This window comes from Cetorhinus maximus, chromosome 10, assembly GCF_964194155.1.
Source record: "Cetorhinus maximus chromosome 10, sCetMax3.hap1.1, whole genome shotgun sequence".
Taxonomy (NCBI): domain Eukaryota; kingdom Metazoa; phylum Chordata; class Chondrichthyes; order Lamniformes; family Cetorhinidae; genus Cetorhinus; species Cetorhinus maximus.
Genome location: NC_135888.1, coordinates 136,172,397 through 136,199,654, shown reverse-complemented (window position 1 = coordinate 136,199,654; position 27,258 = coordinate 136,172,397). Strand labels below are relative to the sequence as shown.

Below are 27,258 nucleotides of genomic sequence, written 5' to 3'. Positions count from 1 at the left end.
GCCTGCTGAGGAGTTGGGGACATTCTGACAGGTAAATGTAAAATGTTTTGACATTTTCAGATATCACTATTAGATATGGTACTGTAATTTAGGTGTGTTTTTAATGCAGTGATTCATATGGGAACCTGTCCTGCAAAGGTAAGTTGTCCCTTACATTGACCAGTATTTTGTAATTGTTACATGTATTATAGCACCAATTGTGAAAAGTAGCATATATATCTAAAAATGTTTCTAAAAATCTTGTCAGCCTCTGCTGTCATATTTTGTACTGAGCCAAATTGACTGACAGCTCTGGCTGTTAAAAAAAAACCTGTTTTTGAAAGTTCAAAATATCTCAACACTGGCCCCTCTCCATTGATTGACAAGCACTCTGCCATCTCTTCTGTCAGTTTCAGGCAATGTAACTGGAAGTTGTTGTTATGACAGCTGTAGCTGTTATGAATTCTTGGCTAGGTTTCAAAAGCTGTTAATGTCTTCAGCTCAGCAGGTGGCCAATTGACCCAAGAATGATTGTCAGTTTTAAGAAGCTATAATAACTGAGTATGTCTTTGATGCGGTTTATCATTCGTTTACAAACCTAATAGGCACTCAAAGGATTTTTTTACATTGGAGTAGGTTTTTTTTCTTTCCAGTATTCGAATTTAGGGTTCTATTAGATTTTCAGAGGTTTGAATTTTTTCAATTATTTAAAAATGGTTACCATTGCTATCACTCCTGAGTACTGTGCATAGTGGATACTGGGTGAGTGGAGGAGGAACATGGTGGCAGGGAGATGGCATGGGGTGGCATGAGTATCTGTGGTGGCATGGGATAGTGTGGGTTACCTGAGAAGGCATGGGGTGGCATGGGGTGGCATGGGGACAGGTGTGGGGAGAGGGCATGGAGGTGGTATGGGTGATCTGAGGGGGCATTGAGTGGGTGAGAGGGAGAGGGGCATTAGGTGTCATGGGCGATATGAGAGGGCATGGGGTTGGGTGGTGGGGTGAGGAATGGGGTTTAGGGGGCCTTTAAATAATATTGGGAGCTGAGTTGCTGTGTTGGAGAGGCACTGCTGGCATTTTAACCAACCTGCCTGCGCACTCACAGCCTTCATACACTCGATCGTAGCTCGTAAATACTCTGCAAAACTGAATCCTGTGTAAAAAGACAAAAATCTCAGGCAAATTCACACATGAGTCAGGTGTGCATTTTGAAAAATGCAGAAGTGTGCAGGTCCAATTTTCCCAAGCCCATGTGAAAATTCAGGCCATAGAGTACTAAAGCCAGGAAGTTAAGCTAAACTTTTGTAAAACATTATTTCTGTCTCAGCTGGATATTGTACCCAATTCTGGGCGCCACATTTTGGAAAGTAAACAAAGGCTTTGGAGAGGGTGCAGATGACATTTACTAGAATGGTTCCGGGACTGAGGGATTAGAGTTGTGGAGATAGACTGGAGGAGCTGGAATTGTTCCCTTTAGAGCAGAGAAGGCTAAGAGGAGATTTTATCGAGTTGTTTAAAATCATGACGGGTTTAGACAGAGTCAATAGACAGAATCAGTTTCCAATGGCTAAAGAGTGAATGGCCCGAGGACACACATTTAAGATGGTTGATAAAATAACCGGAGGTGACATGAGAAAGTAAATGTAATCAAACTCTGGGTTTGTCAGTTTTTGAGGATTTCGAACTCATCTGAGGTTTTTATTATCCATTCATGGGATGTGGGCGCCTGTGTCAAGGCCAGTGTTTATCGCCAAATAAATAACTCCCTAAACAAATCCTAAATGATTAATAAGTAATTTGGCTCAATTTGTAGCACGTTTCCCTCTGAGCCAGAAAGCTATGGGCTTGAATTTCGTAGCAGGATTTGTGCTCATATTGGAAACTGTTACTGCAGTGCAGTATTGAAGGAGTACAACATTGGAGATGCGAGGGAGATATTAAACCAAGACACCTCCTGTGCTGTCTGTTCAAAGAGAATCAAGTAGTTTTCCTGGCCTATATTCCTCCATCAGTGAGTGCCACTAAAACAAGATTTTAATAAAATATTCAGGTCATTGGATGCTCATGGATGTTTCTATGTTACAACAATCACGAGACTTCAAAAGAAAGTTATTGGTTGTGAAGTGCTTCAGGACATCCTGTGGTCATGAAAATTCTTTTTCTTGTTGTGCTAATTCATAATGACTGCCTGGCAACATGCACTACAGCCCAAAAAGACTTATTCACCCACGCACTGATGAATGTGCCAAGTTCAAATCTTTCCCATTCATGTTCCTTCAAGTTCCCCAATACATGAAAAGGTGCTATATAAATTCAAGTGGTTCAATATTGATCTGTAAGCAACAGGAATCCAACCCTCCACTGACCAAAGTAAGCTGGGATCAAAGTGAATTGTGATGAAACAGGAGGCAATTTGGTTCTGGGCTCCCTGGACACTCAGAGCAATGCTTCTTGGCTTTCTCCTGACATTTTCAAAATTGTCTTTTTTCATTCTCTGTTGGGTTTCATGTGATCATGAAATATTGCTTAACTTTCGTTCCTGGGGCTTTTCAGACTTAGGGACATCCACTTCCAGTCTAGCCAATTAAAAATAAGTGGCTTTCCTCTGGTGTCAGTTAGGGGACCTATCACTGGATACAAGCTATGTTAACATTACAATTGCAGAACTGGTGTGAAGCATTTTCCCACTGTGATGCTGGTGCCTGTGGAGGATGTGACAGCCACTTCTATGAATGGCATTTAATGCACCTCAGGATGAATGAGCACGGAATGTTTAACACTGGCAGTGCCTTCTGTATTTTCTGGAAATAGTTGACTCAGAACTTAGCCAGTGCTTACAGGAAAACACTGAGGTATTTTCAGCTACTGAAAGAAAAGATGAAGTTTGTTTGGTATATAGCGAGTTGTGATCTGGAACACACTGTCTGAAAGGGCAGTGGAAGCAGATTCAATAGGGACTTTCAAAAGAAAATTGGATAAATCCTTAAAACGGAAATATTTTCTTAGCTATGGGAAATGTGTGGGCCAGTGGGAATAATTGGATAGCCCTTTTAAAGAACCAGCATAGGTATGATGGGCCAAATGTCCTCCTTCTGTGTGTGATTCTATGTTGCAGACAGTGAGTTGTAATCTGGCCTGTAATATAATAGGACATTGGAAGCTCCACATTATTTCACAACTGATTCCCTTTGAAGGTTTGTGATCTAAATGGGACACAAAAGAACATTATGGCTTAAAGGTCTGATCTCTCATCTGAACCAGCAGATCTCAGCTCCTTGAAGTGCTACAAGTTCTCTCAACCGCACTCCATGATAGGGAAGGGGAAAAGAGCAGCCAAAGGTCCTGCTCTTGATTGTTATCCTGTGTGGACACTGGTTGAGGACCAGGCTTGGTTGTTGGGTAATGCTATCAGTTCGCCATCTAGACTCATGTAGGAGGAATAGATACTTTGTTAAGTATTGCCAGAAAGCCAACACCCATGCCGCTCACCAGCAACGAGTCAATGCCTTCAAAAAAATAAGATTAATTGGACTATGAACTCCTTGTATAAAATCTTTCTACATGCAGCAGTCTTCTTAAAAAAGCTTAACTGAATTTGGCTCACATAAAACAAAAAATTAGGACGGGGACATGATTAGAAATTAATGTTATGTAGTTCTGATCTGGAATGCATTTACTGGAAGGGATGGCGGAGACAGATTCAATCATGACTTACAAAGGGAATTTGATAAGCACTTTAATGAAAAAGAATTGTAGGCCTCCAGAGAAACGGTTGGGGAATGGAGCTAGTGAAATTGCTCTTGTAGATGTTATGAACAATGTATAATTTTAAGTTGAATTTATATACATATTTGTGTGTTAAGAAAGGTAAAAATGGTTTCAGTTTCATTTATGTTTTTATGAACCTTGGAGTCCGGGAGTCTGGAAAGACTTGTGACTGAGGTTTTCAGACCTTTTGGGTTTGTTTGTATATGCACATTTTTACTGAGGTCCTACAACCCCTTAAGTGAAGGGGATGGGTTAAACGGGGTTGGAAGTTCAGTGATTTTGGAAGAAAAACACAAAGTAGAAGAGTTTTACTGTTTCCCAGCAAAACTGATGTAGGGACACAGACACAAAGACAGGAGTTCAGTGAGTATGTGTCAGAGACAGAAGACAAAGATCTGAAACTCTCTGAGAAGAAGACCTGCAAGGCTAGTGCGACAGTAGCTAACTGAATAATTATGGGACAGTAAAGTGATCAGTTTAGTGGAGGTGCTACTGAAAGATTAAGTTTAGGGAGCTACTTTGTTTGCTCTGCAGCTGAAGAAACAATGAGTTTAGAGTGCAGTTTTTGCGTGTCTTGGGGAGAGATACAAGTTGGATGAGAAGAATCAAGTGAATGCTCAAGAGTTTGCTGGAAGAAAACTGTTTTCAACTGTGCCAGTCCAGAACAGGGAGCCTTGGTGTCAAGCTAGTGGTAACTCTTCACTGGTTTATGTGTCTGTAAAGGTATTGCTGGAGGAAAGAAACAGTGGGAATTTGACCTGTCTTCTTATGTTTGTATTGAGATCTTTCCAACCTATTTGTCTGGTGTAATAAAGTTCACTTATCTCGTTTGAATAAATATTTTATTCTTTGTATTAAAAGTTCATCAGCAGACTCCTGTGAATTTGTTCAGTAACTTTCCTCCACCGTTTCTAAACTAAAAGGAAAAATGTTAGGATCTATAAAGCCAGGCTTCACTCTGGGATCTGACTTGTCCAGTATTAACAGCAGCAGGGCACATAGAGCTGGCATGGGTTTAATTGGCTGAATGGCGTTCTCCTGTGCTCTAACTATTCTATGATTCTTTGATTCGAGGGTTCTAATGATAAGAAATAGGAGCAGTGGTAGACCATATAGCTCATCCACACTGCTTCACAATTCAATACCATTGTGGCTGATCTTCAGCTTCAGTCCACTTTCCCACCCACTCCCCATATCCCTTGATACCCTGAGAGACTAAAAATCTGTCTGTCTCTGCTTAAATATACTCAACAAAGGACAACCCTCTAGGGCAGAGAATTCTAAAGATTCGCCACCCTTGGAGTGAAGCAATTTCTCCTAATCTCAATCCAAAATGATCGCCTCCTTATCCTGAGCAATTTAAAATGGGTATCAGCTTCTTTATGCTGAATGAGTGAAAAATTTTTGGAATTATCTTCAAGATAAGGTAGTAATGACAAATTATTGGGTTTTCAAGGTACAGTTGGGTGTTATGTTGAAACAATTTGCCTGGGATGAAACATTTAAGTTATGAAGAGTGGTTGTATAGACTTGGGTTATTTTCGTTGGAGCAGAGAAGGTTGAGGGGCGATCTGATTGAGGTGTGCAAGATTATGAGGGGCATGGACAGGGTGGATAGGGAGCAGCTGTTCCCCTTAGTTGAAGGGTCAGTCACGAGGGGACACAAGTTCAAGGTGAAGGGCAGGAGATTTAGGGGGGAATGTGAGGAAAAACCTTTTTGCCCAGAGGGTGGTGACGGTCTGGAATGTGCTGCCTGGGAGGGTGGTGGAGGCGGGTTGCCTCACATCCTTTAAAAAGTACCTGGATGAGCACTTGGCACGTCATAACATTCAAGGCTATGGGCCAAGTGCTGGTAAATGGGATTAGGTAGGTTGGTCAGGTGTTTCTCATGTTTCGGTGCAGACTTGATGGGCCAAAGGGCCTCTTCTGCATTGTGTGATTCTGTGATTCTGTGAATTTGCATAAGAGAGGGAAGAGTTTAACAGATAAATAGCCTTTCTTCACCCTCATTCTTCTCGTATTATTTTACATGCCTTGGTTATGGGATAACACAGTAATGTATTACAAAACTGAATTTGTCAGTCCTACTTAAGGCGAACTTCTGAATAGCAAAACACATACACAATGGTTGAATTAAAGGAATAATTTTAATGGAAAGACTGAATTTAGAGCAAAACATTACTACTATATTCTACTGCAATTTAAAGAATGCAAGTTTTTCGCACTAGGATTACAGCAATTTAGTTTTGAGAAAAATACAGGGCACAATATACTCGGTGTCATACAGGCTATTATGCTGATGTTAGCAATTGCAAGCAAACCTCAGAAATAGACATGTACATTATTAGAAAGAATCTACCACTTCATGTTCCACTACTGTAGGATTATTGTACTTAAAAAGCAGTGTATAAGAAATCTACAACATCACACAGTATAATTGTAATAAAACAAGTTTTAGCAAAAAACATCAAAAAAACTACAAAGAGATTCACAATGTCTCCAGATCTAATTCAGTCTTTTAATTTTTTTTCTAAGAAATAGGACAGATACTTGTATATGGATATATTCATATTCATTGCTCACAAGACACATTCAGCATGCCTACATATTAAAACAGCTACAGACTACCTCTCCTGAACTGGCTGCCAAGGCTTTATTCTCAAAGCTATGGCTGATTGATCCAGTCTTAGAGAAAGTATGTTATAGGGTTATCGCTAGTATTTAAATAAAGTTAAATGACAGGACTTAGAGTCTCTAAATAGTTAAAGTCCCTGTTCCCCAAAACTTTAGCCCCATTCATGTCTACCACCTAGCTGGGGTTCAACTGGATGACCCATTTTCTTTTCCTCTCTCCCAATTTTTTTTCTGTCCTTTGTTTTTCTGCTCTCCTGAAGGCACTGACTCTGATTGCACGGGTCCATGTGTGCAGCCTGCACTCCCGTACCTTGCCCCGGTGATACTCTTCACATGGACCTTCTGGTAACGGTTATTAGGCTGCAGGCAGGAGCAGGAAGGCCAGGTGATTGTTCCTCGCTAAGCTCAGGATACTGAGGCTCTCTCTATTAACTATCTGGCTGAGGACAGCTGACAGTAAAGACCAGGGAGGTAGATCGTAACGTTGCGCGACAGTGTAGAAGGGATGATACCGAGTGGGCAACACATTCTACATCTCCACCAGATTTTATTTCTATCCACGTTGACAGAAATAAAAACAGAAAGAGATGTAACCAGGCTTGCTGACGCTCATCATCTGTTTTACACGATCAGGCAAGGTCAGAATCTACCCCATGTCTGGAAATTTCTAAACTTTGGAGCAGACACTAAAAGCTTTTTGGGTTTTATTCTCCGTTCCATGTCTCTTGAGGTGGAGGCATTATTAAGTTTTTGATGGATTTTCATCTTCAGCAAAGGATACCTCTGAACACAAGCCAGGATTTCATTCTGCAGCTCAGTCTGATCCACCCCCCACCCCGGTCCAGTTTTGGGCCCTTCAGTAGGTGGCAACCCTAGCCCCATATATAACCTTGTTTTTTTTTGGTATTTCATTATTCTCTTCTAACCTCCTTTCTTACTGCCTATACTTTCTCCCTTAAGAAGCCTTGTCCTTCATATTTTCTACTTTAGGCAGATGAAAAGGGCACTCAAAGCCATGATCTTTTGAATGCCCACAGTCAACATCACTGCCATCCTAAGATCAGATGGCACTCCAAAGGAGTGGGATGGACAATGCCAAGGTTCTTGGCCAGATACTGTTTCTAGCTGGTACTCCATAGGAACATAGGAGCATTGGACTTAGGAGCAGAAGCAGGCCATTCAGCCCTTCAAGTCTGCCTGCCATTCGATAAGACCATGACTGTTCCATCTGGCAGCCCTGTCTGACGCCTGATCCAGTTCCTAATGGAGGAAATCAAGCCTCAATTATTTTCTTTTTTCACTTGCTTGTTTCTTTTTGCTCTTTTCTGTTCTGTTTCACCCCTCCTAAAGCTAAATATGAGGTGTTAAACAGTGATTAAATTACAGAAAATGTAATGCAAGCGATAACCCTCAGTGTGGCCAACATGCACAATGAGAAAATGGACTCGTAAAGTGTTCCTTAATCTATGTTAAGGCTGTGTGACATTTTGGACTGAATAAATGGAGACACAATGAATGGTTGACTGAATTAAAATTGTGGCTGCTAGCTATTGTGTAACAGCTGTTTACAGAAGGGAATGGGTTTTCTTTAAATGTTTTCCTTAATTTCCCTCCATCATGGTGGCGAGGGGGAATCAATATTTCATTTCTCTGGGAAAGGCACAACTTCTCAGTGACTTAAATTGGAATACCTCTCTCCCTCCTCAGCTGACATGTGGTGGAGCAAGATGGGTCTATGCCAGTGGTTCTCACCGTATGGCCCAAGGGCTATTTTCAGCCTATCTCCTCCTTACTTGAGAACCTCAGAAAACTTTCTTCTTTGATCTGTCTCTAGACTTCTGGTTCCAGCCATCCCAGATGTTGATGGGCTTCATCACATTCCCTCAGTTGATCTTCACACAGAGACAGCAAAGAAATGCTATTTTGTGGCAATGCTAGCCAAGGGTCCAACAGTCGTTACAGCAGAACTGAATTTAGATGCCTACCATGTAAGGAATCATGGAAGGGAGAGGGACTCAAGTCCCATCAGTTCATAGTGCATCATGTTGGAGTATTCCTTAATCAGGCCAATGCAAGGGTTTGTACCTCATTGACAAAAATGCTGTAACACTGGCCTGATACCAATTTTATTTGTTCCCTGGCATTTTTGATGAAGTGACAGCATTCCTGACAAGTCCCATGTGGCAATGATACTCAGAATCACAACCACATAGTCAGGAGTAAGTTGCCTTAATCTCTGGGTTGCCAGGAAAAAAGAAATTTCTTTACATCTTTAGGCATACAGACCATCTTAAGCAACATAGCATGTGCTGTAGGCACAGTTTGTCATTCTTTTCTTTGAATTACTTGTTTAATTGAGGAGTATTGAAGCATTCTGAACACGCTCATTGGAAATGCAATTAAAAAAAACTCCATTCCCTATCAAATTAATACTTAGTGCAGCAAAGGACCTGCTTTGGCCCAGTGATTTTTTTTAAGTGACATTTAGTAATTTATTTAAAAAAAAAAGTGCTTCAGTCATGCAGCTCCATTTTATAATTCTCACCATTATATTCAATTCCATTCTGCTACCTCTTTGTTTTATTTACCACCCTTCTTCTTCTTCCCAAAAGTAATGAAGGATTTCTTGCCCTCCCGCTCAGTAGTTGACTTCCCGGAGAGGGTGGTGGTGGTCCCGGGAATGTAGACATTGTGTAGATAGTCGTTGGCCTGGTGGTGAGCAGGGAATTTCACCGCGAGCCTGGGTGTCCAACTCTGGTCTCCTGCCACCCGAACTGGAGATGCCTCTATGATCTCTGAAAAGGCGATTTTGAGTAAAACATCAGTTATTACTCCAGCACTAGCCAATAATGTAAGGTTGCTTTCGCCTCACGTGGTTAGTAGACAGCAGCCCAAGTTTCATTTTTTATATTGCTAGGAACAATAGGAACAGGAGAAGGCCATTCAGCCCATCGAGCCTGCTCTGCCATTCAATACGATCATGACTGATCAAACACTTTAATGCCTTTTACCCACACTATCCCCATAACCCTTTACGTTATTGTTCGTCAGAAATCTATCAATCTCTACCTTAAACAAACTCAATGACTGAGCTTCCACATCTCTCTGGGGTAGAGAATTCCAAAGATTCACCACCCTCTGAGTGAAGAAATTTCTCCTCATCTCGGTCCAAAGTGGCTTCCCCCTTATTTTGAAATTGTGTCAACTGGTTCTCGATTCCCCAACTGGGGGAAACATCTTACCTGCATCTACCCTGTCTATCCCTTTAAATATTTTGTAGGTTTCAATGAGATCACCTCTCATTCTTTGAAACTCTAGAGAATAGAGGGCCAGTTTCCCCAATCTCTCTCCATGAAACAGTCCCGCCATCCCCGGAACAAGTCTGGTGAGCCTTCGTTGCACTCTCTCTATGGCAATAATATCCTTTCTGAGGTAAGGGGACCAAAACTGCACACACTACTCCGGGTGCGGTCTAACTAATTACTCTTCAATTTGCCACTGTGGGGAATCATTGCCCAGCATGCGATTAGAAAGCCAGTGTGTGGATGCTTGGAGGCACAAGTTTATTCCCATCACTACAATGCCACTTAATTTTGCAATTTATTTTTACCTTTCCCATGAATAGAATTTTGCAGGAAAATCAGCCTCTTTTTCTGTTTTATTTCAGCAACCTGTATCAGCACCTTGCTGCTGAGGGAGGTGGGGACATCACTGTCATCAGTGTCCTTGCAAAACTACCTTAGCATAAGCCTTCCTTAATTTCCCCATGTAACTTAGGTCCTTGATACCTAGAACCATCTTGGCTATCTCTTCATTTTTTTCTTTAGTATCTTTGAGGCCAGAATCAGCTTTTCAAAACGTATTTTTTTACTGATTTACTTTATAGGTGGACGTTTTACTCTCCTGGTAAAAGTGAGCAAGAAAGAAAAGAAAGGCTTGTATTCATGCAGTGTCTTTCATGACTTCAGGGCGTCCAAAAGTATTTCAGAAAAAATCAGAAATATAGGGAACATAGCTGCCAATTTTGTGCACAGTGAGATCTTACAAGCGGCAATAGCATAATGACCTGATAATCTCTTTTTGTAATGTTGATTAAGGGATAACCAGGGAAGAACTCCCCTGCTCCTCTTCGAATAGCGTCAGGGGATTTTTTTGGGGGTAATTATTTAAATGGAAACAATGTGCAGGGTTACGGGGAAAAGGCAGGAGATTGGCACTAAATTAAAATGCTCCGAGAGCTGGTGCAGACACGATGGGCTGAATGGCCTCCTTCTACACTGTAACAGCTCTGTGATCCTATGTCCAACTGAGAGGGCAGACAGGATCTTGGTTTAATGTCACATCTGAAAGATGTCTATGAACACTGCAGGGTAATGCCTTATTAGTGATAACCCTGACTTTTCAAACTTGAAGCAATTGGGGAAAAAAAAGGAAATGCCCATAAAGGATCAGGGAAGCCCAAGCTGTTCATGCAACCCTAATCAGATCACCATGTAGAGCTCCAGTCACCTTAATTTCAAGATGGTATGCGAGGTCAAGGATGCTCTATAAATTATTAAGCACTGTTCTTTCTATCACGGTCTGAAAGCACTCTCTAAACCAGCAGTTCACAGCCCAACATATTCCTGATTCCGCTACTCATTCTGTATTGATTTGTCAAAGCTTTCTTTCTCTTCCAAAAAAAATGATGAACACCAGCCTAATATTTTCACGCATAAAAATAATTTGCAGAGATATGATCGAGCTATTGGAAGAAAACTTGGGCCTGAAGATCTTGAAGCTAATCCTGCTCCATATTTGCTGGGTATGTGGCGGTCACTCCATGTTCAGGTGTGAATTGTGTTTCCAACCCCCTCCCAGTGAAGTTCTACCAATGGAATAGAGTTAAGGCCATGACATCAAGCCCTGTGTATCATTTCAGAAACAGCTGGATGCTGTGATGGAGGGACTTGGGTGGAAAGTTGACCATAGGTCCTTTGTGAATGGATGAGCTCAGAATGGCCAAATGGCCTTTGTCATCTGTTTTAATCTTAGGGTCCTAGCAACTAAGAGCCAAGATCAGACTCAAGCTTGGTTTTAGTTCAATGCAACCTTTTCATTTCTAAATAAGAAATTCATGTCAATATCTCCAGCAGCTGTGTGCCTGGTAATTGAATTGTTTCATATGCTAATGCTCATGAACTGGTAACATAAATATTTCAGATGCTATTTCTTAAATAAAATGACTAATATCTCATCATTTCTGCAGGAAACAGAGATAGCTTTGCCAAATACTAATCTATCCAAATTAAAAGAGGATTACACTCTCCTGGATTAACACCTGTCACTGCAGTAAATGAAGGAGTAAAACACATTTATCTTTGCAAGTTTGGATTATGTGAAAGATTTGGCACAACAGGAACATGTTGTGAAGCAGTGTACTGCCGCTAGATATTCAATCACAGCACAGTAGCTGCTCATTAGTGATCATACCTTTGTCAACTGGAAGACACATGCAGAAATAAAGAAGTTACACTTAAGGGCTTTCTGGTTAGTTCCTGTTGAGTGGATTTAACAGGAAGAGTCAAGATTCTTCATCTGTTGTGTGGTCTTCAGCAGCACAGAGAAAAAATGTTTTATGAAACATGCACTTTGCATACAAACAGGGAAGGCCACTCCAGTTTTATTCCTTGGTTCTATGCTGATGTCAACTGAGGTAGCAATAGAGGCGTTTATAACCCAGCGTAAGGGAGGGGGAGTAAAGCAACTACAGTCACTACTCCTGATCGCTATGTAGTGAGTCCTGCTGAAAAGTGTGTTTTCATTAATGTCATGATTGGGCTCAGATATGATATGCATGATGGACGAGTCACCTGTCAACACTTTTGTCCAGACTTTTGCATGAATACTGGTCATTTGGGTGAGATCCAGTACCAAGGACAGCTCAAACAAAACATTAACAGGAGTCATTGCCTCAGTAGCAGAGGGGGCTTGTAAAATTTAGATTCACAAAACAATACAAGGGGTCATATGATAGGGCACTGAGAGGAATAGGTTCCTGTTGGGAAGGAACTGTATACTTGCCCTCCAATCCTTCAATTATTAAATGGTTCTGACGGAATACACTGGGTTGATTTCTGAAACGAAAGGGTGGTCCTACGAGGAGAGATTGAGTAAAATAAGCTGATAAACACTGGAGTTTAGAGGACCAAGAGGTGATATCATTGAAACATAAAATTCTAAGAGGGATTGGCAAGGTAGATGCTGAGAGGCTGCTTCTTCAGGCTGGAAACCTTGAACTAGGGGTCATGGTCTCAGGAAAAGGGGTTGGGCTATTTAAATCTCAGATAAGGAGAAATTCTTTCACTCAAAGGGTTGTGAATTTCTGAAGCTGTTTGTCCCAGAAAATCCTGGCTGCTCAGTTGGTAAATGCACTCAAGACTGAATGCGATAGATTTTTGGACATTAAGGGAATCAAGAGATATGAGGATAGTGGGGGGGGCGAGTAGAGTTCAAGTAGATGATCAGCCAAGATCATACTGAATGGTAGGGCGAGCTCAAGGGGCCATATGGTCTATTCCAGCTCCTATATCTTTTCTACTTAAAAACAAAATTCCAATTGCTTACACATCAGTGGATGTTTTAAGGAGAGTTTCCATTCCTTAACATTCCTGTTGGTCAACCAGTAATTAAGCATTGTATAAGGACATCTAATGTCCTTTAAGAAAGGAAATCTGCCATCCATACCTGGTCTGGCCTACATATGACTCCAGATCCACAGCAATGTGGTTGACTCTTAACTATGCTCAGAATGCAATTCGGGATGGGCAACAAATGCTAACCTTGCCAACGACGCCCATATCCCATGCACAAATGAAAAAAAATGAAAAGGTGAGGAACTTTAATGATTCATTTAAAGCTGTGGAATAAAAGACAGGATATAAAAGGTATTTAAAGTAATCTCTATGAGGACATGAAGCTATATTTTACTTTTTTAGCAATCCTTTTGTCCATTCAACTTTCCTCCCTATTCATCTTCCTCTCCTAAAGGCATTGACTCCTGCTCCCTAGGTGCTGGCTGCCCTTTTGTGCATCCTTCTAATTGCCACTGGTGAACCTAGTGAGTGTTTCAGACTGTTTACCTATGGGAGCTTCACCAAAGGGACCATTCATCTACCATGCACGTGAAAGCACATTTCCAGCAGGCAAACTATCAGGGATGTGAACCCCACTTCACTTTCTCCTCAATAGTGGATTGCCAATGAATTATAGCATTTCTACTGCCATCTCAGGGGACTCAGCACAGACCAGGGTTTGGATCTGGGACCTTACTTGTCTGTGTCACTCAATCACACACTGCGTAATACATTTCCCAACTTAGCCACTGGGGTTTAGTCCCATCCTGGAATTAAGGACCTTAGGTCTGGCTCCTTACCTCAATGAATCCATAGAATTTAGTGAATAACTTCAAAAGAAGTAACAAATGAACATTTAACACAGATAGGAAGAATAGTCTTCATCTTTCTTCCTTGTACTAGAAGGTTCCCAAGAATTTGGGAATTGAAAAGTGATAACAGGTGCAACCACCTCCTGATAAAATGACTTAAAAAAATTGTTGGCCTTGAAATTATGTCCCATTAATGAAATTGCATTAATTTATTAAAAGCCTTAGCTTACTTAATTCAAATGGATTAATGCCTTGGTTAAAATATAATGGAGAAGGTTAGGCAGTAACACACCAACATACACATAGAATCATTTTAAAGCTATTGTGCAAAGGGTTAGTGCAATCATTTTGTGCTCAAGGCACAGATTGAAGCGCATATCAGGAATTCAAGTGTAGCGGTTACCGTGTCTGATTTGCAGCCCATGGACCATGCAGGCTGCCAATAAGAGGCGCACTGAACTCCACGCTTGAATTACTGATACGTGCTCCACTTGTATGAACCCCTGTAAAGAAGATAACAGAAGACACATGAAGTTAAAGCTTCACTTGTGTTTCAAATGTGCATCTGGGAGTATGTCCGACACATTCAGCATTCAAACTTTATGACACAACAACAACGATAACAATGACAACAGCTACTTAAGTTTGACATTTTAACTAAAAAAAAAACACAATGCAATTCACAGATAGAGGTAGATGAATATTCATTTGGCTATAAAGAACTTGAGTATTGCTGAAAAAAGAGACATGCTATTGAAGCTTTCTATCTTGCACTCATCAGGACAGATTCACAAGAATACCAAATTTAAATCTGAGCTAGACTGGGTGCTTTTCAGGACTGAAAGTGGCGGCCTTAGGCCTATTCAGGAGTTTGTGTGATATATAGTGAGCAATGATCTGATCAGGGTAGCCATTACCCCACAAGGTGGCTTTGATGCACCCTATTTCAGCATCAATCTTGCACAGTGAGCAAATGGCTTGGGCCCCATTTATGAGGTTGTTGATAAGGCCAATCTTATAGCACGTGGAATTGTAGGAATCCCAATGTGTATATTGACCAGTGAAGGTAGGCTTGCAGTAGACAGTAGTTGAGAATCCACTGGCAGATTTCTCAACTAGCATGTCGAGTAAAAGGAGCTCATTTGACTGCTCCATTTCAAAGGTGAATCTGAATGCAGGATGGAGCCCATTAAGACATGTAAGGAAATTTTGACATGCAGCTGTAGATTCAAATATAGCAAATGTATCATCTACATATCTGAATATGCAAGGGGTAGGAGGTCAGGGGTCATTCCATTGGAGACACATTTCTTGTGGAAACCGACAAAGATGTTTGTGACAACTGGGCCTAGAGGGGATCCCATGGCAACACCATCTATTTGGACGTCCATGGTGTTGTTGAAACTGAACTTAACTGCATGAGTTGCTGAGTTTATAAGTTCAATGAGTATAGATACAGACAAGCGCAATGTCAAGGTCATCATGATAGAGTGATGCAGTGCAAATGCCTATGGCTTCTTTGAGAGATACATTGGTGAATAGACTAGTGATGTCAAATGAGCACATGGACACAGCATTGCTATCAATATGCAAGTTCTGTATGGTCTTCGCAAACGTGAAGGAATCCTTCACCATGGAAAACTTGCTTAGAACTGGTTGTAGCAACTTGCTGAACCATTTGGCCAATTCATGTTGTGCAGAACTAGTCATAGATAATATAGGGCTTAAAGGGAGCTTACTTTACAATTGTAGTTCCCTTTACAATTGGTATTCTTGCGAATCTGTCCTGATGAATGCAAGACAAAAAGCTTTAACAGCATGTCTCTTTTTTCAGCAATTCTCAAGATAGAGGTAGATAAGAGTCTATATACCCAGCCACAATGGGAGAGATTAGCCCAAATGATTGAAAGCTTGGTTGAAAAGAAGAGTTCTTTTCTTTTTATAAGGTCAAGCGAGAAGTGGAGAGGCAGGGAGGTTTTGTAAAAGTGTTCTAGAGAGGAGATCTAATGTATCTGAAGGCTTTGCCACCAATGATGGGCAAATAGCCATGGGGGAGTTACATGAGGCCAGAGTCTGAGAAGTAAAGTGTAGGAGAGGGGACAAAATGCTTGAAATTAGACAGGAGAAGGCCATGGAGCTGTCTATAGATAATAACAGGGACAGAACAACAAATTACATTTCATTAATGAACCTTGAACAAATAATATCCTGAAATGCTTCACAGATTGCAATAAGAAAAATGGATGGCTAACTAAAAGAGAAGGTTTCAATGGTGAAGAGTTGAAGTAGACACAAGAGCAAGGCATACTGCGAAGGTGAAAGCGAATGTTTTTTGTGGTACAGCCTGAAGCTAAACTCAAGGTTGAACAAGATACCAATGATCTAATTAATCTGCTGGAGTCTGAGTCAGTTGTCATGGTGTGTGTGGGGCGGTGGGGGCGGGGTGGTGGAGGGCATTCAGTTTGTGTTAGGACATAAACATTTCTGACAGGGGTAGGAGGTGATGGTGCTGAAGAATTGACTTTAGTATTCCTGATGCTGTGCGGAAGAATTTGTGACTCATCCGAGGCTGAATATTGATCAAGAATGACAATGCTTTTTATACATGTATAGTTCACAACACATAAAACTGATATACTTTTTGAGATGCGGTTCTTTGAGTGACTAACATATACGATGATACATTTGAATCTTTTTCCAATTATATATTTTTTATCCTTCCAATTTTTGCTTTCCTCTCCTGAAGAAAGTGATGTTAAGAATTACTCTGCTTAGATGTCATGACATTTATAAATGTGTTTGTAAGGATTCACTCTGGTATTTTTAATGAAATCCAAACCACTTTGGGGTATATTTTCTGTTCTTTTCTAAATGGTTAATACTTGTGTTAAAAATATTGCACAGACACATTTAATATGAATGCATTACACATTAGTAGGAGAACAATACCAGTCAGATAATTTATCCTATTCTATTATAATGTGATACGGCTTCACTAGAAATAGTGATGAAGAAAAATCTTCACAAATACATTTATAACACAGCTACACAAAGCAACCAAAGGAATTTGGACTTCAACAGATCTGGAGGCGAGGACAAGAAAAATAATAAATAATGGAAATCAAAATACAAAAAAAACCCCATTCACAAAATAGAGACAAGTTAAATGCACAACACAGTTACAGAAACATGAAATCTTTGTAGCTCAGACACACTGGAGTTGCTGGTGTAATTTGGGGCATTTAATATAGGCTGGTCCTGTCAAGTGCTCTCAAATAATGAATGGTAGCATCTTGAGATATTTCAGAGGAACTGCATGAGCACACTTCTCAACATCTCTTGCTGGAAAGACAGAAAATGAATCCATCCATCAAAGTGCCATTAGTAACATCATCTATGACAAGCAGCTGAAGTGTGCAGGCCACCTTTGCATACTAATGGTGCCCGTGCCACAGTGAATAAAATTCTTGCAAACACACATGCAACACAGTGGAGGATCAGTTCGGAGAGCAGGGTTCAGGTATCTGCATCTACTAAAATGCTAATGCAAGATTGGCCGATGTGTCTAACTAAGTTAACTCATTGAAATGCAAACCATGGGGGAACATACCAACAAATTCATGCACCACAGCAAACCAATCCTTTACCCTTTAGTGCTGTATTCATGTCTGATAAATTTTGGAAACCATTCATGAGCCTAGGCATTTGCCAGAATGGGAATATGTGTACATCATAGTTTTCCCCAATGGATAAGTGAGTAAATATACTGCCAAATGTGCATTGAACCATGCAGAAGGTCCTTGGGCTCTGCTGAATTAGCTGATTTCAACCAGAGCAGTAGCTGAGGTTCTACATTTTGCTTCATTGTTCCTATGCTAGGGGAAGAAAAAGAAAGAACTTCCAGTTATAAAGTACCTTATCACATTGCAAAGCGAACACTGCATTACAATCACTGTTGTTACGTAGGCAAATGGGGCAGCCATTTTGCACACAGCAATGTCCCACAAAGAGCAATGAGATGACTGACCAGGTAATCCATAATTTTGTGTGGTGGTGGTTGACAGAGCAATGTTTGGCTAACGCAGTTGGAGAACTCTCTGCCTTTCTTCTAATAATATCACATAAACCTGAACCACTAGGCTGGGCTTCAATTTAATATCTCACCTGAAGAACAGCACTTCAGGCAATGTAGCACTAACTCAACTCTGCACTGGACTGTCGACAATAATTGGGTGCTCAGTTCCTTAATTAAGCTGGAACTCCATACCTTCTGACTCCGAGATGAGAGGGCTACCAACGGAGCCAAGCTAACATGAGGCCCTGAGTCAGAGGAACCTGAGAGAAGACTCCTCTCCTGATTGTTACCCTTTAGTACTTTTCGAAAGTGCATCATCTATGTAGACATTGATAGGAAACAACAAACCATATTAGAGTAGTTACTGGGGAGTAACTGATGATCTTTCACTGACTCAGATCAATTGCCAACGTAATTTAGTTTTGAACTCCTTCCTTTGTTGAAAAGTTGTCAAACCTCCATGTGCCAAAGCAGCAGATAGCATTCTGTTCTACTCTCTCTTACCCCACTTTGCTTTCTTTTGCAAGTCCTGGGTTTTGCTCATGTTAGTTCTACATTAGGGGCTATTATACATTTACCATACAATTGTGTTCAAGGACCATGCCCTACCTTAGAAACATAGGAACAGGAGGCAGACAATCAGTACCTTGAGCCTGTTCTACCATTCACTGAGGTCATGGCTGATCTGTAGCCTAACTCCACACACCTGCCTTGGTTCCATTGTCTTTCATACACTTGACTAGTAAAAATCTATCAATCTCACATGTAAAATGATTAATTGAGCTACCATTTACTGCTTTTTGTGGGAGAGTGTTCCACACTTCTACCACCCTTCTGTGTGAAAAAAAGATTCCTTCCAAATGCCTGACTTCGGTGCCTTTCCAGAATGTTTTGCTATTGGGGGAAAGTTGTTTCTTTTGACTAATGTCCTTATTCTATCAACCCATCATCATTGAAGTCTATTTAGACAATTTGAAAATAAATTAACAAGGCTCAAATTTTTATCCATAAAGAAACCTCTATGGTGCTGGAAAATGCCCCCAAGTGCTGGAAACACTCAGCAAGTGAGGCGGCAAGGTCATTAACGTTAGTGTTAATGTTTCAGGTCGAAGAGCTTTTTTGACCTTTGTTGCCTTGTTGTTTCTGAAAACAAGTATTTTTTTTAACTTAATATCATTACCACTTATTGTATGATATAAAACAGGGCTGTTCTCTGCACTGTACCAATACTCAAATGAGTTAAGTTAACTTGGCACTGATTATGTTTTTGCTAGTGATGTGTATTCCAAAATGTTAATGTAGAGCTAATTGACTCTATTTATTTATTATACTCCCGTTGTAATCCTGTGGGAAATTTAGTGCACTGAATACAGGCCTGCCAAAGTTATTTTCTGAACACGCTGAACAGCTGCCAGTGATGAAACAACAATTTGTCTGAACTAGATGCAAATCTGGTCCAAGAAGTGAAAGGACAAAAGTATTAACTTTCCTTGCCCCCCCGGTACTGCTCTCCATTGATCCTCTGAACATTCGGTGCTTGTTCTCTAAATACCCCCTTGTACACACTGTTCTTTCTGCCCACGTCCTTCCTACTTTGGAACCAAAACTCTTCACACAATCCTCCTACTCAAATCCATTCCTTTTTAGGACGTCCAGAATATGGATTTCATTTTTCACTCAATTTTTCTTTGTTCCTACAGATTTTAAAATTCCAACTTTTGGAATCACTAAAGCTTCTCTAACTTATTTTTGTTCTTACTGTATTCAGCCCAGTTCCTAAAGTACAACAGTGTGGACTGTATTTGTATAGTTAATTACTGAGCCCAATATGTCGTTACTTTCTTGTACATGCTGTTGCTGCGTCAACTCGATTAGTTGTTAAGTCAGGAGCACTCGCTCAGTTCACATGACTTTTAGGTTAATTACTCCATGCATGAGTGGCCAAATGTAGTCTTTAATTCCTTACCTCTTCCAGTCTTTATTGCAAAAGGGAATTTCTCTAGTCACTCTCATGCCCATTCAACAATTGACGCTCCATTCTCATCCTCATCGCTAGTGGGGTGAAGAGCCTATTCGGCAAATCTGTGTAACTGCCTAAAGTGCATTTTAACCATGCTCAACTATTTATATAATTCCATATAATGCCAATCAGCTTACTCTATGTAATAATCTAAAGCTGCATATCCTTACATCGCCACTTTGCTTTGGCCTCTCCTAAAAGCATTAAAATCTGACTGCATCCTGCTGCCTCCAGGAACGGCTTTTATCTTCATGTTGACTAATTAGCAAGTTTTGAAAAAGTGACAAGTTGTTCTTTAAATGTGAATGAATTTGTCAGGTTTGTTATCAAAGATTTAAGTGTGTGCAATGAATGAATGCACTTAAACTATATAAATTAAGCAGTCCAGGTCATTAACATTATTGCATTATATATTAGCATGTCCATTATTTAGAGATAAGATACTTACAGGGACCTAACCAGAGTCAATGAGCTTCCTGAAATATAAATGTGCTCGCAGCACTTAGGTACAATGTCTGTTGCTTATTAACTTTCTTTCAGTTATAATTTAACATGATGAATCTGAAGTGCTACCTGTCAATTAGTATTCTTGCAAAAATTCTTAAAAAGGACTAACTAACCTGTTTCATTCTGTTAGTTCTAATGATAGAATATTGACCTCAGAGGAGGATCACATGTAAGAGAAAACCGAATGCTTAAAAAAGGGGAAAAAGTTGATTCATTATCAACCCAGTTTCCACTGCTGCCATTGACCAATTTCACTCTCTTACTGTCCAGTTTCCAACTCTGAAACTGACTGTGTCATCAGTTCCCAATCACTGAGTGCTCACTCTCCTAGTTTGAATTGCAGCCTTAACTGACATAAAACCTCAGCTATTTCCCATGGGCTCATTTCACTGGTTTGTGGATGGAGGTCTTGGTCAAACTTCATTGCAGCTGAGTCCCGTCACAGGGCAAGGACTACAGAAAATCACCAAGGGATCAGAGAAGCTACTCTTTCTGTAAGGTATACCTTACATTATGATGTTATAATATTAGAGTTATGATGAAATCTGTGGCTTGGACTGTACTGTTGTTCACCTGGAGCAGGACAGTGAGACAATGGAAAAGCACAGGACAACAACACAAAGAGGAGAAAAACACCAGACGATTACAAGTAAAAAGTAAAGTTCCTCAATGGCACAGGACACCGTCAGGGCACAATAACGTTGGGCCGTAGAGAACACAAAAGTCCCAGGCTCAGTCACCGGTTTGTGTTGACTGAGCTGACCTCAGCTGGGGGGTTGTAGGGATGCTACAATCGCCCTCAGTGTTATTGGAGGAGCAAGGGTGAAGAAGTATCATTTAGGGCTATGGTCCCTGATTGCTCTCTGGTCATTTTCGTTGGATAGTGCCTCAGCATGAACACCAGACAAGGACAATAACCAAGAGGCATGGGTGCCCAATAAAATTAAATAGCCTACTGACTGTCACTGTTGAAGCTCATAATTGAAGAGTAGCCAGCTGGGCGAGGCTCAGGAGGGCTGCCATCAAAGGATGGCATCCTTAGGAGGGTAGGAAGAAATAAAAGAACGTGGCAAGTTATAAAACTGAGAAATGTTTGTGCAGCAGCAGCCATACAAAGCTCTGGAGTCAGCAAGAGCAGCCTCGTACAATGAACATATTGATGGTTAAGTCCTAGGCAGCAGAGTAATGACTGCAGACCTAATGAAAACACACTAGAAGATCAAGTGCAAAAGCCAGCGTTAGTAATCATCAGTAACAACTTTCGAGAACCACCAAGTAAGGTAACAACTTTGAAAGCAAAGCAGAGGGAAACCCTGGTGATGTGCTTCACCAAATCTTGGCTGAGGAGCTCACCTCGGGGGAGGAGATACTGACTTCGCAAGGTTCCTGGTACGTGAGTGCCTAGCGTCATCTGCAACTGCATTCGTGGAGTTGTCCGTGGTAGTGTCCACCCATCTCTACCGGCTGATGGAGGGTACATAGAGGCGGGAAACGTGGGGAGAAATATAAAACAAATCAGGGAAACAAATGCAAAAAATAAGTAACTTGTGAAGTTATGCAGAAATTATAGCACCCGCTGCAGAAAGGGATCATGGCATTTAAATAAAAAGTAACCTTGAATGAGCATAGCAAATTTAAAGGGGAAAATGTGCATTGTAACACAAGAAAACGTGGACAGGTTTGAAGCAATAAAGTGAGCATAATGCATGTGATAATAAATAACCCACTCAGTGAAGTTCAGGAATGTTTTGCCTTCTAAAGAGAGTCAAATTAGCCTACCTCTGTCGGGTGCGTTTGATCAATCCTTGACCATATACTGGATGCACACCAGAACAAGTTAGGGCACTGCAATTTGTCGAAGGAAGGCAGACCTTGTCCATTCCGCCCCACTTGAACCGCTCCTCTGGCCAACTGATCATAGAGTCTCATTAATGATCATTGCAGAAATACAGTGGCGAATCATAGAATAGAACGGGAGTAACTCTTTCCACTAGCAGGAGGGTCAGTAACCAGGGGACATTGAATTAAGGTAATTGGCAAAAAAAATCAGAAAGGAAAATCAACAGAATTTTTTTACACAGCAGAGTTGTTCTGATCTGGAATGTACTGTCTGAAAGGCAAATTCAATAATAACTTCCAAAAGGGAATTAGATATATATTTGTAAAGCTGAAATTTGCTGGACTGTGGGAAAAGAGCAGGGGACGAACTGGATAGCTTTTTCAAAGAGCCAGCACAGACGTGATGGGTTGAATAGTCTCCTTCTGTGATAAGTCATTCTACAATTCTGTGGTACCATTTATAACACAAGATAAGTCTGGATGAATATGGTTCTTTGGCCCATTTGATCTCATCATCCAAGGATACCAACTCTGCAATTTCCTCATTTCCCTCATCTAGCCACATTGCAAAGATGTCCATCCTGGCTTGACAATCTGTTTAAGCAGCTAATTACCCTCAGTGTAAAGGTTAACTTCCTGGCATCTTTCCAAACTAACCATGAAGCTGTAGCACAAATGCCTGACTAACTTGGCATATTTTAAAGCATTGTCCTGGGATTACTTTCTCTGTCACATAGTTGGTATATATGTATGTGTATTAATGTAGCAGACACACAGGGTTCTAGAGGAGATACATGTTCTTTATATGGTTGCAGCAGCAATAACAGCTTACATCTATGTAGCACCTTTAATGTAGTAAAACATCCCATGGCGCAGTGTAGATCTAAGATGAAACAATTCAATCTGCCCATTTGTACCAGGTACTATGCAGACTAACCAGGTATCTTCAGAGGGGCTTGAAACTGCTCAGAAAATGGCCCAGGTTTATTTTTTTTAATTATGTGGGGGCCAACAGGAACAGGAGAGTGGATCTTGAAACTCACAATAGATACTCTGTCTGAGGTCCCGTGTTGTTACAGGATTGCTTACGCCCGCCCTTCCTGACTAGCTAGATGGGTCCCAGAACCCCCTGCTTAGCATTGACGCTTGCCGGTAGTCCCTACGCCAACTTTATTCACTCCACCAACTTTCTGCTTGTTTTGGGTGGAAGGCACATTTTCCATCCAATAAATTGCCACGCTACTATGACCACTATTCCCGTGACCTCAGTCATTGTAAACCCAACATCTTATGCTTTGGTTTTAAGATACACTTGTGAGCAGAGCTCTTGCTTGTTTGAGGGGTGGGCAGAGCAAGGTAGGCACTATTGCTCAATGCTGTCCACTCACACCAATCAAACAGCAAGGGTTTGTGTCAAACCAATACCTGCAGTATAACGCAATACATTTTACTAGTAATGCTTCTCCTAACAGCTTTTGCTTCAATGTTTTTCAGGACTCTTAATTCGTCCTACAAAACAGAAATTATTTTTTTTCTCATATGCTGCAAGTGAGCATTTACACTGACGTCAACCAAAGCATGGTGCTGGAGACATGGTATTAACACTCTGCCCACGGTTGTTGTTTCTTGCAAGTCCTTGCTGAATTGAATCTATTTTAGTTAAGTTCATTCATGGAATATTTCAGTTGTATGATGTCTTTGTTGGTTTCTCAATGAAAGGAAGTCAGCTGTGTGTAGGCCTAAAAATACAGTGTGATGCTATCTTAGAAACAGAATGCTTCAGAATGTGGGTCTCTGCCAGCAACCAAGTTGAGAACTCAGTCATAGCCTGATGACCCAAATGCTTTTAAAACATATTTGGCACCCACTCACCATCCCTCCAGCACCCCACCCCTCTCCTTCCAAATTTGTCCTGTCTTTTCCCAAAGGTGCTGACTCATGTTGGGATGCAATTCGACAAGTGATGGACTACATCCAAAGCGGCCACTGCTTATCTGTGAGCTCTGGCAAGCTACTCGACCTTACAGGGCATAGATCACGATTCTCCTCTGTGCACATGCAGGCATTTCTCTAGCTGGGATCACTGGGTATAAGCAGCAGCTTCGAGACCTGACTTATTTTGTTTTTTTCCTTCTTCCATCGATGCTGACATGTGACTGCTGACTGCTGCTCTGACTGTGCTCCTGTATGGGCTGGCATTGATCTGGGACTTTCTAGTTTAGTATGGCTGAGCTGCAGACTGCCTTTGCCAGCTGAGGCATCAGGGAGTGGACAAAAATAGTGTAGGCATGTGGGAAAACTGTTTTTTTAAAAAAAAACATGCACGCCATAATGCTCAAGCAGTAGAACTCAAATGGGAAATTCACTGGTAATGTGGAGAAGAGCAATGCAAAAAGGTGGAACTTGCATTTATAATCTAGTGTTTCACAAACCTTTTCCTGGTATGACCCCATTTTAATGCCCCAGACTTTGTGAGACTGCAGAATGAAAATATGGGGGGGGTCTGAGAGTTGTTGAGCAGGTGGGGGAGGGAGGTAAGTGTGGCCTTCAGCTGCTAAGCAGGGTGTGGGCAGGGGGATGGGAGGGTGACTTTAACTCCTTGGGGATGAGGGTGGGCTTCAGCTACTGAGCAGGTCGGGGGGAATGAGGTTGAGCATGGTAGGAAGTTTCCAGCTGTAGGGTTTTATTTTAAAATAACACCTACCTTCTTGAAGGCTTTATTTTGCAGCAGCAATGCGGCCCCAAAGATCTGTCTGTTAAGCCACGCCCACCATGAGAAAAAAAAATGGGAGGATTTAAAGGGGCCTCACAGCTGTTGGCGTTCAGTCCGAGCTCCACCGGGGTCATTGCTTCCTTGGAGCTTGCAACCCCAAAATCACATCTGGCGACCCCACCGGTGGTCGCAACGCTCAGATTGGGAAGCCTTTCACAGCCTCAGGGCCTGGGGATTTCTTGGTTTGCACAGTTCAGACAGTACATTGACTCATATTTCTAAATTCATAAAGAAAATGTCATACACAAACGGCATAGGTTTACATAGGCTGCCACCCTTCCACTCGGTGCCATAACCATCAAAATTCAATTGAAGAACTTGAGACTTTTGACTCTTGTCCTGGAGGAATAATAGCAGCAACTGGAATTCATCTAGTGCCTTTAATGCAATAAAATGTCCCAAAGCGTTTCATTGAAGTGTCACCAGAAAAAAATATGACGTTGAACCAAATAAGGAGGTATTAGGATATGTAACCAAAAGCTTGGTCAAAGAGGTAGGTTTTAAGGAGCAGCTTGAAAGAGGGGAGAAAGATGGAGAAGCAGAGATGTTTGGTGAGGGAATTACAAAGCTTAGGGCTGAGGCAGGGGAAAACATGGTCATCATTGGTGGAATGGAGGAAATCAGCAAGGCACAAGAGTCCAGAACTGAAGGAGCACAACATTCTCAGAGGCTTGTAGTGCTGGGAGGGATTACAGGGATATTTAGAGCATGAGGCGATAGAGAGATGTGAATGCAAAACGAAGGAAACAAATGGTAATTAATATGCAATATGTGGTCTGGAAGAATTTTCACACTGACTGATCACAGACTGTGGAGTCTGGAGATAGAAAGTGAAGCTAATTGTCTTATCTGGAGTTTGACAGACGACAGGGTACCATAAAAGATATATTTTGCGAGCTGCTGCAGCATGTCCTTTGGTACAACAGACTGAGCCTATTTATATTCTGCCAATAATTATAGTGGATTATATAGACATGCTACGCCTGTTCCAAATAATCATCAAGTTACTGCTACATCAATTCAATCAGGGTTTGCCAGCACATTGCCCTGACCTTGCCAATTAATTCAATTGGGTAGGAAAGCAATCTGGATATTGCAGCAGCATTTTATTTCCTTCATCATGCAGGTTCCTTATATCAAGGTACTGATAGCTATTTGCTAAGTCATCCTGACATTGCGCACTGGTTGATATTTAGGAGTAAATGACGGATTTAATGATTTTACATACCTTGATTTATTTTTTCAGAAACCCTACCTCACATAGTGCTCAAACATTTGGCTGACAAAATTTAATTTACAATAACATGCAGATGGATAGTCTGTGATAATTTAATTTTGTGCTTAATTTGATATCCACACAACTAAAACAGTTACATGTCCTCATACATTAACAGATTTGTCTTAAGTATTTGCCCGACAAATATTCAATAGAGATGATGTATAAACCTGAATATTACCAAATTATCATATGAATACTTAATACAATTTACCAAATTCCTCTGTATTGCTGAAAAAAGATTTTTTGTTAAAGTTTTTCATTGTGCACTCATCAGGACAATCACAAGAATACCAATGTCAGGGGAAGGAACAACTTTATGCTATATGAGAAGAGAGTGCTGATTGGTTGGCAAGTAGACTCTGATTGGTAGAGGCATTGTCATGGCAAATGCACCAGATTATGTGAATGACAGTTAGCTGCCAAGCATTGTTTGAAATTTTAAACCAGGCAGCTTGACTCTGATTGGTCAAGGCATTGTCCTGAGGAACGAACCAACAAATGGCTATCACTTATTTTGTTTAGCTGAAATAAGCGCAATGTGTGTACATGTTCTTTATGTCTGCAAAGAACAGGGCCCTGTGTATTGTTATATGTAGCTTCCAGTACACGCAAATGCGCCACACTGCAAGCCCAACTGACGATCTTAAATTTGTTGTTAGTGTCATTTTTAGCACACTGAGGATTATTTAGCAAATGTCCAATCGCGGAATCACATCTGATGTTGAACACTGTGTTTTGAGTTTTGCAAACACAGGCTGGTTGGGTACAGTCTGTATCTTGCCTGTTGCGAACAGTGGAAGGGATATGCTGTTTGATATGATCCACCTGTCTTTACGATGTATGGCCTACATACCTAGCATCACACTGGCACTGAAATTCACATACCCCGTTACTCATTAATGTGATAGGCAGAATGTCTTTTTGGCCTGACAGCAGCGGCCTGTTAGTGGCCAATA

At 41.1% G+C, this 27,258-nt stretch overlaps 1 protein-coding gene across 1 annotated transcript in view; it reads right to left on the bottom strand.

The window, feature by feature from the left end:
* Positions 1 to 5,877: 5,877 nt before the first annotated feature.
* Positions 5,878 to 27,258, bottom strand: part of LOC144685381 (uncharacterized) — a 70,725-nt gene continuing 49,344 nt past the window's right edge. Inside the window, exons 6-8 of the mRNA XM_078549777.1 lie at positions 21,765 to 21,875; positions 14,213 to 14,312; positions 5,878 to 9,178 (exon numbers count right to left, since the gene is read on the bottom strand). Of these exons, the coding sequence (XP_078405903.1) occupies positions 9,022 to 9,178; positions 14,213 to 14,312; positions 21,765 to 21,875 (368 nt within the window). The 3' untranslated portion in view covers positions 5,878 to 9,021. The remainder of the gene's footprint in view (positions 9,179 to 14,212; positions 14,313 to 21,764; positions 21,876 to 27,258) is intronic.